This window comes from Melospiza melodia, chromosome 18 (assembly GCF_035770615.1).
Source record: "Melospiza melodia melodia isolate bMelMel2 chromosome 18, bMelMel2.pri, whole genome shotgun sequence".
Classification (NCBI taxonomy): domain Eukaryota; kingdom Metazoa; phylum Chordata; class Aves; order Passeriformes; family Passerellidae; genus Melospiza; species Melospiza melodia.
Window position 1 is genome coordinate 6,760,620 of NC_086211.1, and position 27,373 is coordinate 6,787,992.

General features: G+C 43.3%; 2 protein-coding genes across 2 annotated transcripts in view; one reads left to right on the forward strand and one right to left on the reverse strand.

Moving 5' to 3' along the window:
- BAIAP2L1 (BAR/IMD domain containing adaptor protein 2 like 1) overlaps positions 1 to 15,052 on the forward strand; it is a 33,102-nt gene extending 18,050 nt beyond the window's left edge. The window contains exons 4-14 of the mRNA XM_063171849.1: positions 5,407 to 5,468; positions 5,564 to 5,635; positions 5,963 to 6,100; positions 7,164 to 7,316; positions 7,741 to 7,908; positions 8,585 to 8,732; positions 9,795 to 10,002; positions 10,290 to 10,367; positions 10,710 to 10,875; positions 13,711 to 13,751; positions 14,282 to 15,052. Coding sequence (XP_063027919.1) covers positions 5,407 to 5,468; positions 5,564 to 5,635; positions 5,963 to 6,100; positions 7,164 to 7,316; positions 7,741 to 7,908; positions 8,585 to 8,732; positions 9,795 to 10,002; positions 10,290 to 10,367; positions 10,710 to 10,875; positions 13,711 to 13,751; positions 14,282 to 14,357 — 1,310 coding nt within the window. The 3' untranslated portion in view covers positions 14,358 to 15,052. The remainder of the gene's footprint in view (positions 1 to 5,406; positions 5,469 to 5,563; positions 5,636 to 5,962; positions 6,101 to 7,163; positions 7,317 to 7,740; positions 7,909 to 8,584; positions 8,733 to 9,794; positions 10,003 to 10,289; positions 10,368 to 10,709; positions 10,876 to 13,710; positions 13,752 to 14,281) is intronic.
- Positions 15,053 to 15,959: 907 nt separating this feature from the next.
- Positions 15,960 to 25,434, reverse strand: BRI3 (brain protein I3). The gene is made up of 3 exons (XM_063171850.1): positions 25,251 to 25,434; positions 23,639 to 23,753; positions 15,960 to 16,348 (listed from the first exon to the last, which is right to left on the reverse strand). The coding sequence occupies exons 1-3, from the start codon at positions 25,417 to 25,419 to the stop codon at positions 16,216 to 16,218; spliced, it is 417 nt and encodes a 138-aa protein (XP_063027920.1). The 5' UTR covers positions 25,420 to 25,434; the 3' UTR covers positions 15,960 to 16,215.
- Positions 25,435 to 27,373: the final 1,939 nt, after the last annotated feature.

The window sequence follows — 27,373 nt, forward strand, 5'->3', positions numbered from 1 at the left end:
ACTGAATATAGCTTATAAACAGGCATCGACTTTCGAAGGTATAAAGAGCTGAGCAGTATTCTGTCTCTTTTAATATTTAAATATCCCAACGTTTTAAAGAAAAATAATAATTTTAATTCAAGTGATTAAAATTCTGTCCTCTGTACTAGGAAAGTCTTAAACTATTTCACATGATGATCAATGAAGGTTTAGGACAAGAAAGGGTGACTATATATAGTTCTGATCCTGGGCCACAAAAGGAAATGATATCATAAGAGGTGCTAGGCTACTAGAATAGAAGTGAACTGTGCTTTATCCCTTCATTGTTTGCTTAATTATGAAATGGGAAAAGGATCTTTGAATAAGAGGATTCTTTGGTGCTATGTGCCATGCTGAGAGCAATGTGTAACCTAATGACAGGGAAGTGCTCAAGAGAGCATTTCCAAGTGTGTGTCAGTGAGAAACAGACAGGCACTTGTATGGGGAGGTTCTAGATGTGCAGGCAAACGTGTACATTGCAAAATAAAGCTCATATTTGGGAAGGACAGAACTCAGTGTACAGCATTTGCTGTAAAAGTAAAATGCTTAAAGTCCCCTTTGGTCCTACAGATGCATCTTGTGCCTAGAAAGTTCTGTGTGCTGGGTAAAGCAGCTGTGGAGTCCTGGCCAAGTGTGTTTGCTGTGATAGTACTGGAAAGAATTAATTGGACTGGATAAAAACAGAGGCTGAAGTTTTAGGCTGTTTTGGGTTGGGTCATTTGGATTTTTTTCACTGGAATCAGATGAAAATCTGATTGTGGTCAAAGACATTTAAGAAGTCAGCCAGGGCTAGAATACATCTCTCAGGAGCTCAGCAGTGAAGTCCTGTGGGGAGGAGCAGGTGGAGCACTGGGAGTTCATCAGTTCAAACACCACCAGTGCCCAGCCCACAGAATTAGCAACAGTGTCCAGCAATAAATCCTATTTATTGCTTACTGCTTACTACCCTGTCTGGCCGTGGAGGCAAGATACTCAGACTGCTTAGACTTAGGCATCCTGCAGGACTGTTTATCTCTTCTGTATCAATGAGACTGGGAAGTAATTACTTATTTCCCTTAACCCTTAATCTGTTTTAAATTAAGTCACTTATTTGCTTGTTATATCACAGAAACATTTGTGTTGTTCACAGCCTTAATGAGAACTCTGCATATTTTAAAATTAATCTCAGAATGCCATTTAGAATGTGAAGTTCTCCTTGCTTCTATTTTTATTTTATTTATGTATGGCTTTAGCTGCCTCAGGGTATTATAGCTAGCATGTAGAGTGGACTTAAAATACTTTACTATACTTTAAAATCTCTTCCCCTTTTCTTGATTATTCTTTATTTTTTTTCTCCTCTCCTTCACCTTCTGCAGTCACCTTCACAAAATGGCACTGGATGGTGTCAATGTGTCAATGCCATTTTGTAAAATGAATTACAGAGAGATTCACTCCTGAATTCCTGTTCCATGTTTGCTCATGCAGTGAGGAAAGGCAGACTTGACCTAGTCCTAGTGATTTATGTGCATATTACTGTTAATTCTACAGAGTGTGTTAAAGCATTCTGGACAAATTGTACCAGAAGAAAAGTGCACTTAGAGCTGGGCAAGTTTTGCATTATTTTATCCTTCTTTATGGTTTTCTTCCCTCATATGTTAAGTTCCATTAAACCTTTTGGTTTCATTAAAGCATCAGTTAAATCCTTCCTATCACAGAATGATAAATTTAACATGTTTGAAGCTTGGCAGATGTTTTGTTCCATCATATTTATTTATTTGTTACACTGTATTCCTTTGAAATTTCCTATTTTACTACCTCCTGGGGGCTGCTGTTTTCAAAGACTTTGTTTCTAACTTTCCCATGTCATAAATGCCTTTTTTCTGGGCAGAGGGTGACCTGGAGGAAAGAGCATCTTGCCAGCAATAGCAGCTAATAGCACACTTGGACTGTGCTGTCCCCATGTGCAGCTTTGACTCAGCCTTTCATTCTCTTGTTTAATAGAAATAATTATGTGGCTTCATCTCTAAGTCACAAAGTTAATCCACCTGCCCTGAATACAAAACAGGACAACAGGAGGTAAATGAGTGATATAATTAAGCATTTTGCCTGTTCCCAGACATCTACAAAAGTCTCACTATTAAGAGACTTGAATTTTTTCAAGAGCAACCTCCTCTAGATAAAACAAAATTGAATTTCAAGTAAGCTGATGTAATTAATACCTTTATTGATTCTAATGTAGCTATTTGGTATTTAAAAGTTTAAGTGATTTTGTAGGTAGCTGTTGATCCTTGTTTCTATGACAGAACTCTATTGATTGAGTTCCATTTTTGTTTCTAACTTGAACAAATTCTTTTAGACTTCACAAGAACAGTCAACACAAGGTGAAAAGGTAAATAACCTGAACAATCAGCCAGTGCAAACAGTGAGGTTGAAGTGTAACTTCTGCAGAAGTCCTGGCCTTACAATGAGTATTTCTAAGGGAAATTGCTTTCCTTGGCTTTCATCTCCTGGGCAAGACAGCCTTTCAGGGATTTTTCTTGCTCAGGGGATGTTGCCTATGGAGAAATGACTGTTGCACCTTTTGGACTCATGGTTGTTTTGGGGGTTTTTGCAACAAACCCATCATCATTAATGAAATTCTTGTCTGTATTAGTTTCTCAATAGAAAAAATATAGATGCAACAAAACAGATTCCTAAACAGTTCTCTAGTCTCTGATATAAAACCAAACAAACATTATCATTTTATTTGTATTCCTTGATATTTTTTCCTGCTTTCTTTTATCAACATCTCCCTTTTTAAGTTGTAGATAAGTATTCACAAAACTCTTCTAATTTTAAAAGTCCATTACAGTCTAAAATGTATCTTTTGAGTTGAGTTGTGAAACAGAAACAAAGTGCATTCACTTCTGGAGCCTTAAAATAACACTGCTCACCTCCGTTACTTCAAGTGTTTGTGTAACTAATTGTATTTACTTTTCTATTGCATGTGAGCAACTAATTACTATGGCACCTCTCACTTCTCAGAGTATTTATATTGCTATAGTCACCAGCAACTTTAAATATAAACAAAAAACCCACAGCACTCTGTGGGCTGTACAGAACTCAGAAAAACTATAAATATTTTAAAAAGAAGAAAAAGAAAAAAATAAAAGCACTCCTCTGTGACTGTGAATTCCTTTTCCTGCTAGTCAAGGGGCTGTCTGTCCTCACTGCATTCCAATTCTTTCCTCTAAGTGTCCTGCAGTGTGTTGTGCAGAGAGAGGTAGGGGTGGGCGCTGGAGCAGGAAGAGGGATTCCTGAAAAGCCAGGACAGACACGTGTGTTTCCTCCTCTACCACCTGATGTTTCCCCATAAACAACAATGCAGACCCACATTTTGTAAGATTTAGTTATAATCTGCTGTGTCATGCTGTTTCACAAGAGATGTGGTCCTCATTTTAAAGAAGGGAAGATTTTGAGATGATGTAACTGGAGAATGATAAATTAGAAGGGAGAAAGGTGATAACACATCCATGGACAGGGGGATGCTTCTGCCTGAGAAGGTTACCAAGTCACCAACCTGCTCTCTGGGAGACAGGCTTGGGTGTCTGTGCAGATGAGAAAGAAAATAAGAAAGTTCTCATAAAGAGTTCTGTCATTCATTTATTGAGCCATTTTTTAAAATTATTGGCATCTTTTCGGAGCTTTTCTGGACAGCTGAATGATCTGAAGCATTATGGGATAATAAGTTTTTGCTCAAGGATTCTCAAAGGATATAGATGGTAGAAAACAAAATTAATATTTTGAGCATGTTGAGCACCTAATGCATCCTTTCTATTTTAACTCAAAAAAAGGAAACTAGAATTGCACAAGATGGCAAATAGGAGGGACACACAGCCAGATGCAGTGACTGGCAGTGATGTGCAGGAATTACAGAACTGTGGTCACTGCAGCCCTGCCTGTGCACGAGGACAGCACAACTGCAGGTGCCTGTGGCAAATCCAGCTGGGACAGCTGCAAGGGTTATTGAGGGATACAAGGATCACTGCAGCAGGTGTGCCAGGGAACCAGCTGTCAAACTGAACCTGCCAGTCCTGCCATGCAAATGAAGTGCCAGGAAAACACATCCCTAGTCAAGGCCTCCACAGGCAGCCCAGTTTGTGGATCTGATCAGGGTCCCAGCAGTTCCAGCTCTGGCAGCAGCCCCTGGTCAGGAGCTGGGAGCAGCTGCTCTGATCTGGGCCCTTCAGCTGCTCTCCTCACAGTGCTGCCACCTCCCAGACAGGGCTGGCACTGTCTGTGTGCCCCTGCCAGGGCAGGGAAGGGCATGGGGCTGACGTGGCTGTGAGCAGCAGGCAGGATGATGTGGCTGCTGCAGGCAGGGTGATGTGGCTACTGCAGGCAGGGTGGTGTAGCTGGCACAGGCAGGGTGATGTGGCTACTGCAGGCAGGGTGGTGTGGCTGGCACAGGCAGGGTGGTGTGGCTGGCACAGGCAGGGTGGTGTGGCTACTGCAGGCAGGGTGGTGTGGCTGGCACAGGCAGGGGGATGTGGCTGCTGCAGGCAGGGGGATGTGGCTGGCACAGGCAGGGTGGTGTGGCTGGCACAGGCAGGGGGATGTGGCTGCTGCAGGCAGGGGGATGTGGCTGGCACAGGCAGGGTGGTGTAGCTGGCACAGGCAGGGCAGCACCAGCCCGTGGCTCTCACTGCTTTGCACGTACAGCCACACCCAAAGATGGAGAGATGTTTCCTCTGTATCCTCCTGAAGCAAAATGGAACAGTTCAGCTTTCAGCTGCTCGCAGTCCTGACTGGGCTGTGTGAATTTGTGTTAAGTCTGTGCAGAGCTGAGTGGGATATTCAGGGTCTGTTGTGAGGATGCTGAGGAATCTGCTTTGCCTTGGCTGCTGGTTAATGCAGCACAGGTGGGAATTCCTGTGTGGAGCAGGTCTGTTTTAGCAGGTGTGCAGTGAGGGAACTGAAAGGTTGCTTTGTTGACTCTGAAGGTGCAGTAACTTAATAAATATTGAAGTTTAGTTTTCAGACTATGAAATGGATAGCAGCTGTTTGGGTAGTAACAACTTGTGTGCTATTCTCTGACTTGGCACAAAAAGAGGCTGTTAACTAAACCAACAGGAGCTGCTCTGGAGAGAAGGAAGAGCGAGAAGGAAGCATTTCCTGGCACTCCAGGGCCCTTTTGCATAACAATGCATGATTAGTTATTCTTCTATCACTTATGAACTGCTTGGTTTGTCTGTGGCCAGAGTTAATTATTCATTTCAGCTGCTGTGATGAGCAACAGCAAGAAATTTCCTACCCCTCTTAATATAACCATTAATGAGTATTGAGTTAAATGTATTTTATTACTTCTCTTTGTTAACTAACTTCAGAAGCCTAAGAAAGAAACCAATATAATTGTGTGTTTATCAACAGGCCAAGTTCTGGTAGAAATCTCAAGAACACACAAGAAACTTAATGACAGTCTAGAGGAGAGTGTAAGTTAAATGATTTCTTCTAATTAATTTTGCTTGTGAAATTATAAACTACTTTTGCTAATTTTTAATAACCCTTAATTCATTTGTTTTTAAAGTTCAAAAAATTTCATAAAGAAATTATATCTGAACTGGAGAAGAAAACAGACCTGGATGTAAAATATATGACTGTAAGTACATTGAATTCTAAAACTCCTATTTTATTTGTCTGTTGCTAGTCAAAGAATTTTTTGATGTTGTTTCCCAAGATTTAATTAATTGATACAACTTTAATAGAAATGCACTTCATATATATAAAGATGGCCAAAATTTTCATGCTTATATAAGTTAAAAAGGGAACCTTTGTATGACTTCATAGCTCCTTACAGAACCACAGCAGTTGCTGAAGTCATTTGGCGTGTGTGAGCAATATCTGAGATCACAGTCATGCTTTTCAGTCCCTTACCCAGATACAGGGCTGAGTGCTTTATGAGATGATGTAAATGCTTTGATTGCAGGCAACTTTAAAAAGGTACCAAACTGAACACAGAAGCAAACTGGATTCTTTAGAGAAGTCTCAAGCTGAGCTGAAAAAAATCAGAAGGAAAAGCCAAGGAGCACGAAATGTAACAAAGTATGAGCACAAAGAAATGGAGGTCAGTGCATTGTCTCTTATTTGTTTCTTCCTCTGTATGAAAACTGATCAACAGAAAAACTTAATGGTTCCTCAGAGCTGGTGTGTGCTGAAGGCACTCCTGGAGTTTGTACTGCAGCTGCAATTGAGCTCTCACTGCTCCAGTGTACATATTCAGAGACCTCTGGTTCCTAGATTTCATCCCTTGACCAATAATTGATCTGTAACTGCACCTTTAAGCAGAGCTCTACACAGGGAGCCAGCTAAACTATGCAAATTCAGTAGTAATTTGCTATAGAGTCATTTCCCTAAGCAGGCAGTGCCAACTTGTGTTAGTGCCTTTCCTACTGCCCTTAATGCAGCATTGCCATCTTGAGGTGAAATCTGAAATGGCAAGACACGGAAGGGAAACTGTTGTAAAATTAGTAAATCAGATTCTCATTGTTGTTGTCTCTCTCTGAAAACACTTCCCATAGATATTTTTATTTGCATGACACTTGCATTTTCTCCTAGCTTACATGTATTTTTTTTCCATATCTATTTTAATTTTCAAAGACATCTATGTGTATAACACAGTACAGTAAGTGTAGGTAACAGTAGCTCCTATTTCTTACTGCCTGTCTTTTAACCTGCTTTCATAAGAGTTGAGGGTTTTTTGAAGGTTCTGGGTCTGAGTTCAAGGATTAGCATTTAATGAATCCTCATAATCTCAGATAAATATAGTTCAGTCTTTTTAGTAACTCATACCCCCCCTCCTAAATGAAGCAGAGATTCATCCCAGCTTTGTGTGAATAAATGGAGCTGTGGTGGTGCAGACAAAGGTCATTAGTCTAATTTCAACACACCCCCCTCACAACCCTAAATAGGCTGCTAATTGCCTGTAGGGACAATGCACATTCACCTGATGAGATCAGGGAAGTCAGATCTGTGCAGGGAAAGAGAGGGACTCAGCAGTAGAGTCAGCCTATCCCACCCTGCCTTTCCAAAAGCTTTTCTAAGGCTTTTAGAGTTTACCTAACTAATTGGATATAGCATTAAATAAAACTCAGAGGCTCTCTGTGATTTTTTTTCCTTTTTTCCCTCAGTATTTGGAAACCGTGACCTCTCGACAAAGTGATATTCAGAGATTTATTGCAGAAGGCTGCAGAGAAGCTCTCCTTGAAGAAAAAAGAAGATTCTGTTTTCTGGTTGACAAGCACTGCAGCTTTACCCAGCACATGCACTTCTACCACGTTCAGGTCAGTGCTGTGAGCATAAACAGAAATCCAGGCACACAGGAGTATTGAATGTTTCCTGCAGCATGTACACCAGACTGTCAGAAATAGCTAAGAAAAAATGAAGTGCCAGACAAGTGTGCCCAGTTCACAGAAGATGTTTACAATACACTATTCTATGAAAAGTACTGTAGCAAAAACCAAGGGTTACTGTGAATTTTTTTTTAATCATGTATTAAGAAAAAAACACGTGGGACTGATCAGGTACTTCCAATATCTGACGCTGCAAAAGAGATGTTTTTACAACATCTTATTTGTTTCAAAGAGGTATTCCTTAGAAGAATCTTAGAAAGTATTTCCATTTTGGTATAATGAAAGTTAACCAGTAGATTTGTGCAATTTTATGATAAAGCCTATCTTTGACAACTACCTTTTAATTTGGATGCAGTGTGCAGACTTCCTAAAATCCAAGCTGCCTGGGTGGGAGGAAATCTGTAGTGATGCCACCAAAGTGCCTGAAAAAGTGAGAATGATGATAGATGAAATCAGGACCCCTGGCTCCACGCCGGTCTCGGGGACGCCGCAGCCCTCGCCCATGGTGAAGAGAAACACCCTGGTAAGCTGCTCCTCATGGGGGTGGAGAGGCTTCAGGGGGTTCTGCTGGACCTCAGCATGGTGGATCTCAGCTGGAATATGCTGGGCTTGGGGATGGAGCCACGATCACTAAGCTGAAGCTCTGGGGAAAATACCCAGCAGAGAAGGGAGGAGCACGTGTCCAAGCAAGGCTCAGTTCTCAGCTGGGCACCCAGGGTTTCTCCTGAAGCACTTTTGTTCCAGCCATTCCATTTCCTACATTCTTGTCTCTAAGTAATAGCATTACATACTCAGTAGTTCAATGTAAACTTAAGAAAAATGTTATTTTCTATTTTCTTTTTTTCTTCATGATTATTAGCTTATAGGAATGCAGGTGAAAGTCTCATTTCTGCTGGTTAGCTATGTCATCATTAATTGTTGAATTTCTAAAAGATTAGAGTAAACTTCTAAGCAAGAAAAATCTGGAGATCATCATGCTATTTTCAGATAAAAGGCTATTGTAGCCTTCCCAGTAGCAAGTGTTTATCAAACACTTACAAACCTTCAATCAGCAATTCCATAGGAATACGTGGGCTTTATGTCATGTTTAAATGTGTGTCCTTTAGGAATGTTTAAGCATTGCTCTCTAGAATTTAATCTTGCAAAAAAGTTATTGCTGTTCCCTCAGTATTGTGATACTATTGTTTTTGTGACTCCAGATTGGAAATGATTTTTATCCTCAAGAAAATGCATCCAAAGTGCCCCCAGCCCCCACAGGCAGGGCGTACACGAGCCCACTCGTGGATATGTTCAACAATCCTGCAACAGCTCCCAAAGCTCCTTCTGAAAAACTGAATCACTCAGCAGGTGAGTGTGCTGCAAACTGGATAAGTGTGAATGACAGCCTGCAGTGTTCAAAATTACCTCAGGGCTGCTCTGCTACCACGATGATGTGAATTTCAGGATGTATAGAAGAGTAGGAAATGGCCTTTACAAAGGATTTATATCATTTACCTAACAGGAGAGAGAGATGTGTTAAATGCAGGTCAGGACAAGTAATTTCTATTTTAATTACTTTCTGTGTGTCACTGATTAACCCAACTTAATTGCTCTCATGGCTTGAAATGCTATCAGCAGAAGGCACTCCATGATTTTGAACAGGATACATCTGAGTGTTTCAGTGCACAAACAAACACTGACAGTCTCACTCTGCCTTACTTTAAGGGCATGGAGCAGTAAGGGAGAAATGCATGTGGAACAAGATGCACACAGTCTTGTAGTTCTTTTCCTGAAATTTAAAATCCTAATAAGATCTCCCCAAGTGTCTAATATATTGATTAATATATTGATTTTTATACTTTCTGTGATATGCAAAACAACTAGGCCTAGACCACAGGATAAGAAATACAGAGCTCTTCAATGCGTAGTAGAAATTCCAGCATTTCTTCCTTAAAAATAGTCAAATAACATACAGTTTTAAGCCCTCTTTTATATTTTTTCTGATAAACATCTGGTGTCCAGAAAGTGCTGAGTATCTGCAAGTCTTCTCAATGCTGAAGCTGAATGCTGAGGCACATTTGAAAGCATCAGTTGGATTTTATACACAGTTCCATTTTTCAGAAGGGAAAATTTTCAAAGGTCTTTTACAGGTGTGATTGTATAGTATTTTTCATGGCAAAAGAGGAAAGAAATAGCCAGTTAAAGCTCACAGAACTTTTTCTGCCTGTTGGTTCCACTTTATTATGCTGGGTGTGTGCATATAAAGGCATATGCAGTTAAGAACTTCATGGTGATAAGAAACATTGGCAGTGAGAGGGTCTAAGTACAAAGTCTCCATTTTCACTTGAGTTTTCCTTTATTTTTTTCCTCTCAGATTACTAATTGCATTTATTTCTGTGTGCCTAACATTTTTTTTTCTTTTTTTGACAGAGAATTCAGATGATGCCAGTTTATCACGTTCAACTTCTGTTGCCACGGGACTGAATATAATGAAAAGGCAAAAAGTGAAGACAATCTTCCCTCACACTGCTGGAAGCAACAAGACATTGCTCAGCTTTGCCCAGGGGGATGTCATCACCCTGCTGGTGGCTGAGGAAAAGGATGGCTGGCTCTATGGGGAGCACGAGACAACCAGACTGTAAGATAATCATTACCCACCTTGAACATGAAGTAAAAGTGTGTCTCACCAGATTATGTTAGCAGATATTAGTAAATGGTTTTCCACCTTTTTTACTGGCTGTCACTGATGAGGGACTTGGGGTTTCCCTCTAAGGAAGAATCTCTGCACATTATTTGGTTTTACACATTAATTTGGCCTAATTGGAAAGTGGTGTCTTCAAAAGTCAAATCTGTTTGCTGACTCTACTGTTGTGTGTGAAAGATCTTTCCAAATTTATATAATATAAAACACCTTTCCCTTTACAGAAAAGGATGGTTTCCATCATCATACACCAGACCACTGGATGAATCAGCAGAAGAAAAAGCCTTTGCCCCAGTGCCAAGGTAACATTTTGGGTGGCACTTGCAGAAATGCCCAGATCTTCACTAACATTTATTTAAAATGTTATTTTTGTGCTCACGGTTTTTAAAGTTCAGTAACATGTACAGTAAATACTCTCCAATAGCCTGTAGTACAATGCCTTAATTATGCTAAGAATGTGTTTTAATGGTTAGACACAGAGCCAAGGAGTAGCTTTGGCACAGCCCTAACTCAGATTCCCCCTGGCTCCAGGACACTGCACCATTATTCACTTCCAGCTCGTGCACGTCTGAGCTTTCCCGGTGCTGCAGGGAAGCGCGAGGTGGATTCTGGCACCTGAGAATTTGCTGGGTTCTCTCTTGCAGCCCTGCACCAATCCGAAGTGTCAGCTCTGTGAACCTTGTGGAGAAGGGGGAGGTTGTCCTCCCACCACCAGACTACCTGGGGGCTGCACAGACAGACAGACGGATGGAGCCTGCCAAAGGTGCTGCTGTGAAAACCCCGACGGACAGAGCGGAGCAGGCGGGCCCGGTGAGTCAGGGAACCCAAAGGAGCACAAACATTTCACCCTGCTCTGAAATGAGCCCTGGCAGCTCCCACCTCACCTACCTGTGCTGGACCTCAGCCCTCTGACACATCTGTCTGCAGAATATCAGGGGTTTTGGCATTTCAGTCCATCCATCCTAACAGGAAGGGAGAAGAATTGATCAGGGATATCACTGACAGGAGCAGGAGATTTACCCTGCACAGCAAAACTTCTCAGCCATGGAATTTGTTCAACACGAAAAGAAATTCTCACAGAAAGCAGCACACATCCATCACCTCCAGTGATGTTAGGGCTGTGGGACACAGGGGACTTACAGCAGAATAAACTCTGTGTAAACTCTGTGTTTGCAGCCATTGCCAGGGGAGAGCTGTACTAACTCCTGGCTGTTTTCAGCAAAGCTGCAGCTAAGTGAAAATACATTTTTTTATGACCTGATAATGTATAACAATGCTATTATTTCTGCTGTGTAAGCAGCATTCAAACTGATTCAAAATGAAGACTAATCAAATTAGGCAATTACAAGCTTTTTTCTTGCTGCTTGTTTAAGTATTTTGCTGATGTGTATATAAGGGTGATGTTTTGAGACTTTCTCCAAAACGCCTCTTGAAGCAGAGATCACATTTTGAAGGCAAAAAAACCCCAAATTAAATAAAATAAGGTTAGCATTGCTAAAATATGAGACACTGTACCAAAGTAAGATGCAAAGTTCCATTAGTCAGTGCCATGGGAAACTTCAGGAGTCAAAGAATAATACAATTGGCAGCCAGTAGCTAAAAAATTGCATTATTTATTGACTAAAATTTTTTGTCTCTCAATCTAAGATCCAAACAAATTTTGGGTTGACCTGCTGACAGATGTTTTTGCTTTCTAAGTAATCTGGTGAATCTTAGAGTAGATATTGAAGTGGCCTTTACAATCACTTTTGTAATCAAATCACAGACTTGTGTCTAGTTCTTAAAAGAACAGGTTACCTCACTCTACAAATATAAAAAGTGTGAAAGTACGTATGAAAGTTGTTGTTGGAGATTTGTGAAGCTCCTCTCAGTTGGAAATCCTACTCCATTTCACTATGAGTCATGTTTTGGGATACCCTTTTTTTTTCCCAATATAAATATTCCTACAGAAAAGATTTGCACTTTTTGGGGGAGTCAGAACAGTTTAATATTAGCATATATATTTGAATCCACATTCAAGTAAGTGGGTTTATTTCTCAGTACTGAACATTGTGGGGTAGGAAGTGTGTAGTTTGTGCAGTGATGTTTCTGGGACAGTGTTTTCTGTGACGAATGAAGCTTTGCTGCTCCATAATATGACTATCAAGAAATATTATCTAAATCTCAGTGTTCAGTTACTTTCAAAACAAATATCTGGGAACTTCTAAAATGATTCTGAAGACCAGCATCTGTATTTTGACAAATTTGTGGTTTTCATTTTTGAAAGAGGAAGCCGTGGGCATTAGCAATGGTGTAATGTCAGAATTTCTGGTGGCTCCCTCAGCCTGTGTTGCTGTAGAAGCCTGCAGGATCCACATGGCCTTCAAATGGGATTATGTCCAAAGCCCTTGGGAGGTGCCAGTCCAGCAGGGAGAGTTCTGTGCCTGGGAGCAGGTGACTGACTAAAGAGCTTAAAGAATTACAGAATGTGTGAAATGGTCTCAGGATCCCTGCACTGTTCTGCTGGGGGCACTCCATTCTCAGGAACAGACACCTTAAGGGCTGTTTTGGTTTGTGGCATTAGGTCAGGGGGTTTAGGAATAAATTTAAGGCTTGTGGACTAACATTCCTGTTGAACCAGAAACTCAAGAGGAATGGCAGATCAGCCAGTTGGCAGAGCTTTAATTAGAGCTGTACAATCTCTTTGGAAGCCAGAATGGAAACTAATAGCTCCTAGGAGTGGAAAACAAATACATCTTTTTTTGATAATCTAAATTCCTACAGGGAAAGAAAAACTAAAATAAACTAGAACTTCTGGAGTATAGAACAATGACCACTTTTGTTGAGGCACCTCCCAACTCAGAGCAGCTGCTGTGACCCCATCTTAGGACAGCTCTAGAGGAGAGCTGCTGCACTTGCAAGTGTTTTGTTCCAAAGTCACTGTTTATTTTCATTCTTGCAGAACTTCCTTGTCTTTCCTGCTTCCGTGCAAGTCCCCAAGCCCCACATCTCCATAGGCTTTGGAAATGAGCCCAACATTATCCTGGGCTGCCTTGGACATTGCTACAGGATTTACAGACATGTAAAACAGTCACATGTAAAACTGCTCACTGGGCCTCCTATGCAGAAGCAGGAAATGATTCAAGGCATCTTATTTTTGTTTCAGAATACACAGAAAAAAATACTCAGGATTTCAAGGAGAGATGAGGAATGGTCCTTGACAGTTAAGCTGTTCCTGCTGTGCTACACAAGGCAGTAATATGCACAACAGTATCAACTATAAAAAAAGACTTTATAGTTGATATAGCTTTGAGGAGGGTTGGTGTTCAGTAAGATTTAATCCAGGCATGTTCATTTTTCTTAATTTTAAGGGTTAATTAGGCCTAGTTCTAAGGTCTAAGTCTATTTACAGCTGATGCACTTGAGCAATTTCATTGGAGTCACAAGCCAAGCATGAGTTAAGAACCTGCTGAATGAGGTCCTGAAACACAGCATGTCTGGAATGGAAAGCCTGGCCAGCTTTGCTTCAGCACTGAAATTTTAAGAATTAAAATCAAACTGGCCATACAGATTATTACAGGGTCTGTTTCCCTTAGCAGGACAGCAAGATCACCTGTAGCATATTTCTACAAATTCATGTGAATATATATATATTTTTTTTTACAGAAACCTGACATGAATGGCATTATAAAACCACCTTTTCTAAGGTAAAATAGTTTTACACTGATTTTGTACTGTTTTTACATTGGCTTATTTTAGTTTATTGATTATAAGGGGAAATAAGAATGTTTATCATTAATTTCTCTGTGACCTTTCCCAGTCACTGCTAGAACAACATGGCGAAAATTAGTTGCACTTTCCTCAAGGGTGGCATCAAGTGCAGCACAATACACAGGCCCTTCTCAGAAAAACATGCTTCTCCAGTAGCCTGACAGGGAGCAGGACTTAAAACCCTTCTTTAACTAATTTTGAGGGTTAAAAGCAAAAATCTTTGAAGACTGGGAGCTATTTAAAAAGTCCAGATGTAACTGGGCATTAACTTCTCATATTTCTGGCTCGCTGAAAAGTGATTCTTCATATGTAACCTCATTTTAAAAATTCAAGTTAAACTAAGGGGTTGCACAGAATCCCTGAGTCTCAGAACCATAACTTACTGTTTGACAGTGAAGGACCTGATGAATAAATTTGGGGTTGGATTGCAGAAAGCCTTCAAGTAACTTGATGCATTTCTTTTCAGTGGAGAAAACCCCTTTGCAACAGTGAAACTCAGACCCACTGTAACAAATGACAGATCGGCGCCGATTATCCGATGAACACAGGGGTCAGACACATCTGCTTCCTCCTCATCTACACCCAGTCTCAGCAATGACAATTACTATCTCAACTTGTCCTAAAAATTTATTTAAATGTAATTACTGTACAATAGACACATACTGGAATGGAGCTCTGATGTTTTTTAAACCTGTAGTTTCTAATGAGGTAATTGCTTTGGGCTAGTGTTTGAGCACTTGGGCTTGATTTTACAGTATGCCTTTTTTGTAGTGGGAATTGTGAAAATACTGGAGATAGTTTGGATACTCTAGTGAATCAGAATAAGTAATAGCTCACAATCTTTGGCATTCATTACTTGGAAGCTGCAATGGTAAGTTCTAGAATATAAACCTGCATATGCCACCTACAGAAGATAACAGTGATTTTTTTTCAAGCAGAAGAATGTAACAACTGCCTTATTCCAGAATAGAGAATTGCCTGTATAAATGATTATGTGTTATTTTGTGTAAGAAAGATACCTTAGGTTATAAATAAATATTTATCCCCTTAAGAATAGACAACTTGTAATGCTTTGCTTAATGTTCATTACACAAATTTCAAGTCAACAGAAACTCATCTGCAGTCTAATGTTACACTGTCAACACATTCTTCAGTGATAATTTTGTCTTTAAAAACTGTTGTCAAACTTAGTCTGATAAAAGGTCATAATAAAGCAGTGCCATGTTTTTCTCTCAAATGCCAATATAAAAATCTGCCTTTGAAGTTCCTCCATTACTGTAGCCTACCCCCAAAAAAAAAAAACAGCTTAAAGTTGAAAATTTTTAGTTAAGAAGCTGAGCAAAGGCCTGAGTGCTGGCACAGTGCAGCAGCTGAGTTAAGTGAAACTGAGCTTTTAAACTTCAGTCAGAGCAGAATCCTTACTCTAAACCATTCCATTTTACACATGCACGTTTCCTGCAGCATCCCCTGGCTCATTCCTTTGGTGGTGCCTACTCCTACTACTATAAACATGGAATTCAAGTCATGTGAAATGCCTTTCAGTTGCTTAATATCAAAAAATAGTATATGAGCATGTGCTGGCTGCTCTGACCCTGCCTTTCAAGTTCAAGGCCGAGGACAATTTGCCAGAGCACCCTGCATAACCACCCCCATCCCCTCTGAATCAGCAGCTTTCCAGAGGGTACCCCCACCTGAGCCCATCTTCTACAGCACAGCAGAGGCAACTCAACCCAGCCTGTCTCAGCTTGCAATAATTCAGCACCAGAATTCAACAATCTAAGATGCAAAAGCCTTTACTCAGGGCAGCTCACGGTTGGCAGTGTCCCAGGCTCTTCCTGCTGCTGTCTGTGAACCAAGTCCAGCCCCTGCATGAAGCACAACCCTCACTAATTAAAACAGGGCTCTGATTGTGTGTTAATACTTGTGCCTGCAGTGGGGGAGAGGAGCAGTTGCCATAGAGGTAACACACACAGCACTTACAACACTTCCCTCAAATACCTGATGGCCTAAACATGTACACTCTCAAACATCATTTATCATCAGCACAAGGATTCTGGCAAATACCCTTTGTTGTAGCTAGATTACTACTCTGCTTTCAGACTACACCAAACTGTCAGTAACATATTTAATAATCCAGCCACAAGTTGAGGATTGCAAAAGGAAAAGCAGTTTTATTTAGTTTTCAACAGGTGCCACTAAACATGGAAAACAAGTCAGGTTTTCATGTTTTGCAATGCACATGCTCATAAAAGATTAAGTTTAAATTACATGCAAGAGACTAAATTCCTTCACACTTTACAAAACAGGTCTGAAGCAAATAAAATGATTGTACATGACATTTACATTAGAAAGAGTATGCTAACAATTGTAGCTTCAGTAAGCACGTCCACATTCAGCCCCTCAGCCAAAAGCTGCCCCACAGTTGGGGCATCTTCTCTGCCTCAGTGCAAGGCAGAACAGAATCCCAATTGGAAAGAATACAATGGCACACAAAACACCAAGACAGGTGAAGGTGTCCTCCAACACGCCAACCCTGCAAAAAGGGAAAACAGACTCAGTCAAAGGACACTCAAGTTTGCCTTCAAACCACCACTCAGTGCTTTGGCAGTCACGAGAAACCACACCATTTTATAGAGCAAGATAAAGTACAAGGTTTGGAGTTTGTTCCTGGTTTTTACTTCTCAAAACTGATCTCTCTTTACAACTGCAGAGGAACTAATTATTGATGTCACATGTCTCCAGCTGACTCCCAGCTCCATGACCACACAGAAATTTGGTTTCAGCACAGTCCTATGACAGCAGAAATTTACCTCCATTTCAATCCCTGACTCCTTTCTGAAGTGCTGTATCTGAGCATCCCCCAAAATGAAGACAGACAGTAAACCAGAGAATTCAGACTTTAGAAATTTGTGCAGTTACATAAATAGTCACAATCTGGAGTTTAGCAAAACACTGGAACAAGATGTATCCTCCTGGTACAGTGCAAGTCAAGGCAAACAGAGCTGAGTGACCCTGAAGTGCAGGCTGTGAGCAGGGTGCCAAGGCCAACAAGCTGCTGTTCCCTGGGAGCAGTCAGGGACAAGCTCTGGGATGTGTAAATAGAGCGAAGGAAGGAAGGCACAGGCTCAAGAGACCATTTCCTTACAGCAACTGCCTGAACCTCTGCAACCTGATTAACCCTGGGAACCCTTCCCCTCCCCTCAGCCACCATCAGGAGCCAGAGGCTTTTCCAAGAGTTCTTGATATTCTGCTGCTTACACAAGTTCATATTCCCCTTAAGCTTTCCCTCACTTTAATGCACTTTATTTCTGTTTGCAGAGATAGAAGTTAACTCTGTGTCTGGTATAAAATAAAGGAACTGTCAGGTTACCATTGATCCCAGCAGTAGCTCTATCATTTCATGTCCTCAGATAACATCCTTTTAAGACAACTAAAAAACACAGACCAAGTTCACATCACCACATAGATGCGAGTCTCAGCACAAAGTGTCCCACAGCTCAGAGCTGGGCAGCCTGTGTTGGACATTGTGGCTATTTTCACAAACTCAGCATAACATGAGCCATGGGGAGAGAACCAGAGGCTCTCCTGAAGGGCTGTGGAGCCTTGGAGAGAGAACAGCAGTACCTGCACTACTGAAACTCACTGAACAAAATGTGGCTCAGCTCTGGCAAAAAGGGCCACATCTGAAGTCCTGAGGAGTGTATCTTGGAGCAGAACACTTCTGCAGAGCTCCTCTCTCACTGTTCTAATCTCTCTGGGCACAGAGATATCCAATTCAATAGTCAAGTAATCTTGCATTGTTGTGGCAAAACAAAGTGCCTGCCCTGAGAGCTGGACTCAGGAAGAGCCATCTCCTGGAACACTGCTACTGGAGCTGGAATGCAAAGAAATTCAGGACTGTTTGGAACACACCAGTAACAGAAACAGGAGCAAAAAGGACACTGCAGTGTCCAGCCAGAACCATCAGGTCTGGATGAAGCAGCTGAATTTGGCAATTTGCACTTGGGACGTGCAGGAAATGCTGACCAGCCTCAGACCAAACAGAAACCAGCAGCACAAGCTCAGGGGGTGAGGCCTCTGCTTCTCCCCAGGTTAACCCAGTAACACACTGGATGTATGGAGAGGCTCAGACACACTCTTGAGCTTTCTGAGTAATTCAAGATTCAGTTTTCACACTGCAGATCTACCCAAGACAGGCAAAGCCCCTTTTCCAGGCATTTCAATGACATCACAAATAACATTATTTGGAAACTGCACACAGCACATTACAGCTGTTGTATTTCCTGCCCTGCTGTTACACTAATGCATTCTTTTCCTTTCACACACACTGAGCAGTTCCCTCCTGCAGGCACCCAAGTCCTGCCTCATTGCTGTTTTGAAATCCTCTCCTTGTCTCCTAATAATTCCATATTCAGTTCCTGCCCTGACACCTCCATTTGTGACAAGTAAGCCAGTGTGCTCAGTTAAGAGTATAAGCAGTCTATTGATGTGACCTTAAAGAATAAACACACCAATCAAACACAGAGGGATCAATGGGGTACTGCTGGTCAGCCCCAGCAGTGATGGGCACAGCCCAACCCCTTCCAATCAACCTCCTCTAAATCAGCTTGCAGGGCCCAAGTCCACTGGTCAGCACAGGTCCTTGACACTTTAAATAGAATTTCTTTTAAACTCCCTTCCTCCTAAACAGAGTTACTCACAAGTGTTCAGTGGTAGTGCAAACTACAACTAAAAATTTAAAAATTGCCATTCATATTCAACACCAGGCCAGCAGCAGAGCAAGGCAGCTGCAGGGACACCCAGCAGAGCTGTGCCTGCCTGACCCCACACCACACCTGATGTTTCTGAGCTCCTATCATGTCTAACAGTGTGATTACAGCATTAGCCACACAAACACTTCTTGGCTTCTGCTGATTTATGTCAGCACCTAATTTTAGATGAACACTTACCCAACCACTGCTTAGCCAGTTACTAAATTTAAAAAGAAAAAAAAAATACTTTTTATAAGGGAGATTATGGATATTTTTTGCTTGTATATCTCACCCGAGATGAGGAGCAATTAGAGATTCCATATTCAAACTGTGGATTCACCAACATAACCAAACATAAATTTTCTTCTACAGCATAAACCACATAAAAGCTGATTATAACTGCACCACTCCCACTCTAAAAATAAAGTGGAAAGGTTTATTTATACTGCAAGCAGCATCTTGCATTTAAGCTATGACTGCAGCTGCCAACTCCATACAGTAAGGTCAATTATGCCCACTGACAAGTACTTGAAACCAAATTGTTTTTCAGATAACCCCTTTTTTCAAAGTAACTCTCACATTAAGATCTTAAGTCAAATGCTCAGGATGAGAGGGCTGATAATGAGATCTGTGAACACAGCATTGGTCTGATTAAACACATGCAATTTTAGACTTATCACTACATCACAGTATTCAAATGTGGGCTTATCAGCATTTTTTAGACCTTACAGATACATTCAAAGGGTCACCCCAGGTAATCAGAGACAGGCTGATTGTACCACAAGCTCTGCAAGACATGAAAAGAAACTGCACTGAAAAAAACTGCTATCTATCCTGCACAAAGATCACTGACCAACCATCTGGAGCTCTCAAATCATATCCCATTTTCTGCCACAGAGGCTGGTTGAGTTTCAAAGTTTAGATTTGAATGGGAACATCAGATCAGGGACAAGCATGGACTATAGCAGCTACACTCTAAACCTAAAGAATATTTACATGAAGTTTAAAGAAACAACTATAGAAAGTCTGTATCCTGAACAGCCTTTTATCAAAGCCAACACATCATTAGTGGGTGAAATAAGGGAAGTCCAGAAGGCTGAGATTTGGAAGGACTTGATCATCTAAGTGCAATTTTTCTAGAGTCTATTTCCTCAGGAGATGTGTGTAATTGACAAAAACAAAATTTCAACTGAAACCTGAGAAGTTACAGCTTTATCAAGTAAAAAGAAAACCCAATAAATTAAAAAAAAAACCCACTACAACAACAAAACAGCACCTGTGGCAGGGAGAATGCTGGAAGACATCTCAGAATAAATACAATTTTAATTAAACTTGTTTCATCTCCCAGTTCAGGAAGAAGCTTCAGTGTTGGCATAATCTGAGACCCACTACACTGCTGGTCCAGCAGATGCCCTGTAGCTGTCAGAAGTGAAAGCTGCAGCAGTGTGAGGTCCTTTCCCTTGCTCTTTCTCCCAGCTGAACAAAAAAACAATAATAAAAACCCAACAGGGTCCACAACAGGCTCTCCCCCAGGTTTTGAGGGAACTGGCTTTTGCAGTCATCAGATCAAGAAAATGTTTTTGCAGTTTTTAAAAGGAGCTTTCTTCTGTTAAATAACAGGAAAGAAAACATTCCTCAGCAGTTAGTTATCGCCAACAACAAAAGGCAGAGAAAAAGAAAATGAAAGTGGCCACAAGTAAAGCAGCCAGGCTGCATTCTCCAAGCTAAAAGGATAATTCCACAGCAGGATATCTAAAGGCAGTGCCTGGAATGACTCAACACACTCAGGAACATAAAATAGTTTAAAAGCAGGACTTAGCCAAATCTTAAATGTCAACTAGAAGCCATAAAGCTGACAAGATTGTGCAACTCAGTTTAATTCCCTGTACATCAGGGCTGGGAGGAGAACACACACTGAGAAAACAGAATACAACCACCAAAGCCATTCTGAGAGTGCAGGGAAGGATGGAGCACATTAAAACTGGGGTCTGTAACTAAAAAGCAACACTGACCAGTGATGAATGAGCTCACCGTGAGGAACAGCTCTAAGCAAGAGCCCGGAGAGTCATCCCTCAGATGGCAGCAGTGCTTCAGAGGGAGAAGGGCAGGAATGCAATTACCAGTCACCACAGGCATATTACCAACTTCAGAGAGCTACTGCTGGAGAAACTTTGTACTTTTTATGACTAAATACCATAAAAAAAGCCTAAAGATGGACTGTACTGTAGCCAGCTTATTAACTGCAAGAGCACTCGTGACTGCAGTAAAACAGACACCAATTCAAATAAGAAACCAGTACTGCATATTTCTCCTCAAGACCACATATTTTAAGCTGGAAATAGTTTTGATTTCAATCAGCACCACAAACACATGCCATAGGGCAACAGACTGCTTTGTATTCCTGATGGCAGAAATCCTTTCTATGGCCTTTAGGTTCCTCCATGAATTACATCATCCCACAGCCACACACAAGGCTCCTCCTGGTGATCTAAAGCACATGGACACCTCTAACATTCATGCACCATCAAATCAGGAAAGTAACAGGACAACTGACCTGGTGTTGTCATCTTATTGCAGGGGTTCCATACTGCTGTCTCCCTATCACAAAAGTTCCACACCTTCTGGTGTTTCTTGTGGGCATCTCCTCACAGCACTGACTCTTTCTTCTTCACAAAGCAGCCACTGACTCCAGTTCCCTTCTCACCCAGCCACCCCACTCTATTATAGCATCATCTTCTCATTGCTTACACCTGTGTCCTGTTAAAGTCAGGCCTGCTCCTAATCTTTGATAATTGGCCCAGCTGCAACTCCTTAGGGGTAAGATTGCTTTCTACACTATCTTTGTTTTCTTATATACTACCCCCCTACAACCTGGCAGTTTGTTAACAAAGTTTTTTATGTACCATTAATAGCTTTTAATATTTCTCAGTGCCCCTTCAACATCTTTTCTGTTCAGGGCAGTATTCAGAGTGTAGCTGCACATTGCATTCATCATAAAATAGGTTTCCAGGACATGAAAGTAAACTAGAACTGTGTTTAAGGTTTTGAGAAGTCAAAGAGAACTGAGATTTTTCTCAATCAGGACAATTAGGAACTAACATTGTAATAGGGCAAAGGAGACTGACACACCATGACTAGATACAGTTACTCATCCTTGGGATTCCCTGATCCAGAATATTTCACAGTTCTCCTCACAATTTCTTTTTTTCAAAGCCTAAAACAGAAACTAAGGATCCAACAGTAAACTAGGATTTTGTAGAGTTTTTTGCTTTAGAAAAGAGTCCACAATGGGTACTTCCAGCAGGGCACAGCTGATGACTTAAGAAAGCTACTCAAGTGAGATCAGTTAAAAACAACTAACAACAGACTGCTCATTTTCAAAAATTCAGCCAAAGTTATATATTATATGTGCAAATGATTGTTTAAAAAGTCTTTCCTGGACCATCCCAGGAGCCTCAAGCTTGTCTGAGTTCAGCAAGTGTTTGGACAACTCTCAGGCTCACAGTGGGATTCCTGGAGTGTCCTGTGCAGGGCCAGCAGTTGAACTAGATGATCCTGATGGGTCCCTCCCAACTCAGCATATTCTGTGGACTTCCAGAAAAAGAAAAAATTATAGTAACAAGAGCCTACCCATTTTAAGCTGTTTCCAAGAGCAGTTCCCCAGTGAAATTCTTTGAGCTGTCCTGGGGTCAGGGCCAGGAAACCTGTGTGTATAAATACCCTGCCTGCCTCTCTCCAAGCCATGCACATCTGCCTGTCTCCTGGCTGAGCTACAGCATCAGCACGTTGATGCAATCACTCAGGTGGCAGGATCTACCACATCCTCTGAACAGCTCAGCACTTGCTTTACCCCAGTGTAAAACACACACCTCCTAGATCAATAGCTCTAGCTGGTACAGGTTTTTCAGCCTTAACTAGTGCCATTTCAACAGGCACCTGTTTTTACATAACACCACAGGATGCTTCTTATTTGAATCCACCTTTGAAGGCAGGTACTGACTCTCAGAAAAACAGCAACTTTACCACTTAGGTTACAGCCTCTGCCATATGACCTCCTCTGTCACACTCCTCACACACCAAACTGGAATCCCTTCAGCTACTCAGGCAGGTTCCCTGCACCTTCTGAAAGGCAAGGAAGGGCTCAGACCTGCAGAGGATCAAGTGCCTCCTAGCAAGGGTAACTCCTGTACACTTTACCAGAGGGGGTGAGCCTGCATTTGAGTCACAGCTGTGCCTGAGCTGCACCAGCAGCAATCCCTCTGCCCTCAGCCATGGCCAATATCCCAGGAAGAGAAGAACTGGGAAGTGAAAGGGACTACAGCTGACTTACAGCACTAGTGAGCAAACTGAGTGCCTCCTTCCTTTTTTATGGCTGTGATCTCCAAGGGGGAAGTTGTTCTCTTGCTGCAACTCCATGTAGCAGCTGACCACTTTTTTCTGGTTTTCACCACTGCAGCAGACTGACATTTTTGGTCTGGTCTATCAATTTCTCTGCCCTTCTGCAGTTAAAGGACTTTTAGAGACCTTTTAAAGCTTTAAGCCACCAATGTTTTCAGCCAATACTGATAATCACTCTGCCTGGTTTTGCAAAGTTTGGACTGGGAATGGAACACACACCACAACAGCAGAAGTTCTTCCACAGTACTGCCAGAAAACCAGAAGTGACAATGATCAAAGATGACAGAGTTTCACAATAAAATCATACTACTCACCATCACCAGGCATAAACACATCAGAAAGGACTTCCTGTCACGCTTTCCCCCAAGAACTGACCTGTTACATCTGTTACTGAAGTGCCATTTTGTTAAAAGTATCACTTACAGATCTTCCTCCATCTTAAAGAACAAACTCATGTTTGAAGTGTCTTGCATTATTTATAGCCCATGTCACAGCCCACCAGGACAAGCTCACACCACACAAACCAAAGCATTCCACTCCTGGATCTCAGTGCCTTTTCACTTAATTGTAATACACACAAAGAAAGGCTATTGAAAACCAAGGAACCATATGGATACCTCTATCTTGAATAACAAAACCCAAGACTGATTTTAATTCCTCAAGAGCCATTTTACCTGCAGGCAGGACAGCCACCAACGACTACCACAGAGGTGGTGGTGGCAGGCTGTTGGATGATGGTGTACGTGCTCGAGTAGTTCGGCTGTGATGTCGGTGGAGGAACAGCATACCCTAAAATAAGAAAAAACCCTCAATCACCACACAGAAGGCACACAGAACAATGATAATTTACAAGTATGACAACAAAACATGGAAAATAATAAACAGGAATGCAGTCTTGATTAAGCACTTTAGAAAAAATCAGAACTGGAACACCTGGCACATCTAATAACAAAGCCACTTCATAAACCCAAGTATCAATTTAACCATCCCAAAAGGACACTGAGCTAATAATTAACTTCAAGATTTTGTTTCAGTGCTGCTGAGCACCCAGGAAAAACTGTTTAAACAACGACCATAGCTTTCCCTTTGGATGTTATATATCAAGAAAGTCCCACTCCAGCAGACAAACGATTTGAAACAGAATAAATGTTCCTCTAGTTTCAAGCTTTAATTCCATATACTAAGTTTCTATCTGGAAAGCAAGGTAGGAGTGATAGCAGGCAAGTAGAAAGAGAGCATAGGAAAAAACCCAATTTTCAGAAAGTCCATGTTGTTAGCAAAAGAATCAGTAATGTTCATGGCTGTAGATAGAAGACAGAAGGCTTTAAATGCTTTATTAAAAACTTTAAATTATATCTTTAAAAAGCTTTTGAAATGGATGGTTAGATGCACGCAGTGTAATAAAGGCACAGTTTGCCCAGTTATAATCCATTTTGAGCTCATTTCCCAAGTTCTCAGACTTTCTTCAATCAAGTTATCAATATATGAAGTCTGGCAACCCCACTGTTCAAACGGAAAATAACCACTAATACCTTATTACAGGAAAACAAGTTTTACGTTATCAACAGGAAAATCAATCTATAGCCTCAGGGCTCGGCTCAAAGACTGGGGTCTGTGTCTGCTGTGTAACTTCTATAACTTTTGAAGCACTTCTCTTTCCTGAGAGGCTACTTCTTTCTCGGGCAGATGTTAGTATTAACTGTTAATGAAAGTACTGCATCTACTCACCTGCCTAAGTCTCTCCCAGACTACTGAAGTGTATCAGAAAAACCAAACATTAACCAGAGTACAGCGGAGTGCAGGCAAAGAACAAGTTTGGGGTCTGTTTCAGTGCCAAGCACAGCTGTGGCTCTGCCTTTACACCGAGGCAGAAAAGCCGCGCGTGTGAGGAATGCCCGCGATCCCAGCCGGGATTTTGGGGCGAGCACAACACAAACACCTCAGGGGCCCCGAGGGAAGGAGGGCAAAGGGAGACGGCGCTTTACAACACCAGGATCCCGGCGCACCCGCCCCCCTCCGAGCGGGGGAGCCGCGGCAGCCCCGCGCCTGCCGGTGCCGGGGGAGCCGCACGCGGGGCGGCCCTGAGCTCCCCGCTCCCGCGGGCCGGCCCAGCCCGGCGCCCGAGCCCGCGGCCCCGGGGCACCCCCGCCCGGTCCCGGGAGCTGAGGGCTCTCCACAGCCGCCCCCCGCCCCAGCCAGGGGGCAGCGGGGCGCTCGGGCGCCCGCTCCGCACACCGGGGACCCCCCGCCCGCAGCCCCCCGGAGTCGGCGCCGCCCGTGACCCACCTGGGGCGGCCGCGGCGCCCGGGTAGGAGTACGGCGGGGGCGGCTGGAAGCCGGGCTGCGGGGCGGGGATGGCGCCGTAGTTGCCGTGCCCGTAGTCGTAGCCCGGCGCGCCCGGCGCGGCGGGGCTGTAGGCGGGGGGCCGCTCCTGCAGCAGCGGTTTGCTGTCCATGCTGGGCCGGCGCTGCCTCGTCCCGCGGGGCCGACCAGGAAGCGGCGCCGGGCCCGGCGCGCGCCGGCCGCCCCGCCCCGCCCGAGGGCGCCGGAGCTCGGGGGCGGCGGCGGCGGCGTGAGGGGCCCGCGGCGGGGGGAGGGGACGGCGGCGGCCCCTCCCCAGCGGCGCGCGCGGAGCGGCGGCCCCGGTGCTGCGCTCGCGGCCGGTCACGAGGCCGCCGCGCCCCACGTGACGCCGCTCCCCGAGCGGCGCGCGGCGGCTCCGGCGGGCGGTGCAGGGAACCTTAAAGGCCTTAAAGGGGCCGCGCCCCGCCGGGACCGGCACCGGCACCGACTGCCCCGCAGCACTGTGCCCCGGGCAGCGGGGCCGTGAGCACGCTGCCCTAGCTGCGGGCACCGGGTTCCCTGCGCTCGGACACCGAGAGCAGCCGGCAGTGCCCGAGGCTCCGCTCAGCCCCCGCTCAGCGCCGCTCCCGCCCGTGCGCTCTCCCAGCCCCCGATCCGCAGCCCTGTGCCCCGGGGTGACCCTGGCCCGGATCAGCCACAGGGCCCCTCCAACCCGAGCCGTTCTGTGAAACGCCGTCCCTGGGCTGGGGACGGGGAGGATGGGGTTGGTTATCGCAGTGACTTCCGCAAACTCTCACATCGCCACTGCGAAGAGCCGCACATGAGCGTGAACGGGAGAAGAGCTCCGGGATGGAGAAAACTCTCATGGTTCAAAGAAACACTAAAGTTAAGAAACAAACACTACAGGAAGGAAGAGGAAAGCAAAGGATGCTGCAGCCTCCTGTAGTGCAAACTACAGGAATGAATTCAACAACACTTTCACCAGATTCATCTGCTTTCTGAAACCCACGGTCCTAATGTGGAAGCATTTCCAGCACCCAGGAAATGCTCCATAAATTCTTCTGCCATCTAGTTCCCATGGAAAACAACTTAAATCTTGTTTCTGCTAATAGTGACCACAGGATGGAGTACACATCAATTGTATCAGTCACAACCACTGAAAATCTTGCAAAGCAAATTTTCTATGATCTAAACTGTATTTAGTCTGATAAATATGTTTTGCTACAACGATCAAATCATCAAAACACTACTAGAGAGCAAAAATTTTGCGCTGAGGTAGGCCCCAGTTTGTGCAAAGGACCAAACCACTGCAGTGAGTCAAATGTCTTGGGAGCTCAGCAGGAAACAACCCAGACTGGATGGCTTTGCTTCACACAGGAATCATTCTAGAGAATTTCATGGGTGCATCAACCCTCCAAACCACAACTCTCTGCACACCAAAACCATCTGAACCCACAGCCCACAGGACTAGAGCAAGGCAGACATATTCTCCTTAACCAGCAACTAGAAACTACTCAGGCAAGACTCACAAGAGATCAGCCAGTTCCCTTTGAGAGAGGTCTGCAATGCTTTTTCAGCTCCTGTACTGGCCTGCAAGACATATGAAGGTCTGGGATACTTTTGGTTCAGATATTTGGATGGACAGGCCTGGAAAGTCCTTGCCTATCTTGTTAGATTTTCTGCCTCACTTCAAAATGAAATAGCATCTGATGGCAAAAGCTGGGATGTACAAACAAGCAGTTTGAAAGGGAGGTTATTGCTTGTAGCAGGGCAAGTGGGTGATATCCTGCAATAAATGTTAAGCAGCACCTTTGGTGATGCCCAGAGAGGGAGGATTGTTACTGTGCTCCTGCTGCACTGCCATAGATCATGACAGGAAAGGCCTCCTCCTTCCTTACACCTCGGGCAGGGCATCTCCAGGCAAAGGCTGGATTCCCTCGCTCCGGCTGCAGCCACGGCTCACTCGGAGCAGCCGGACAGATGGACGGGCTCTGCCTGCACGAGTCCCTTCCTCAGGGTCACAGCATCACGGAATGGGTCAGGCTGGAAGGGACCACAGTGGCTCATGGTTCAACCTTCTGGCTGAAGCAGGGTTGTTCTAGAGT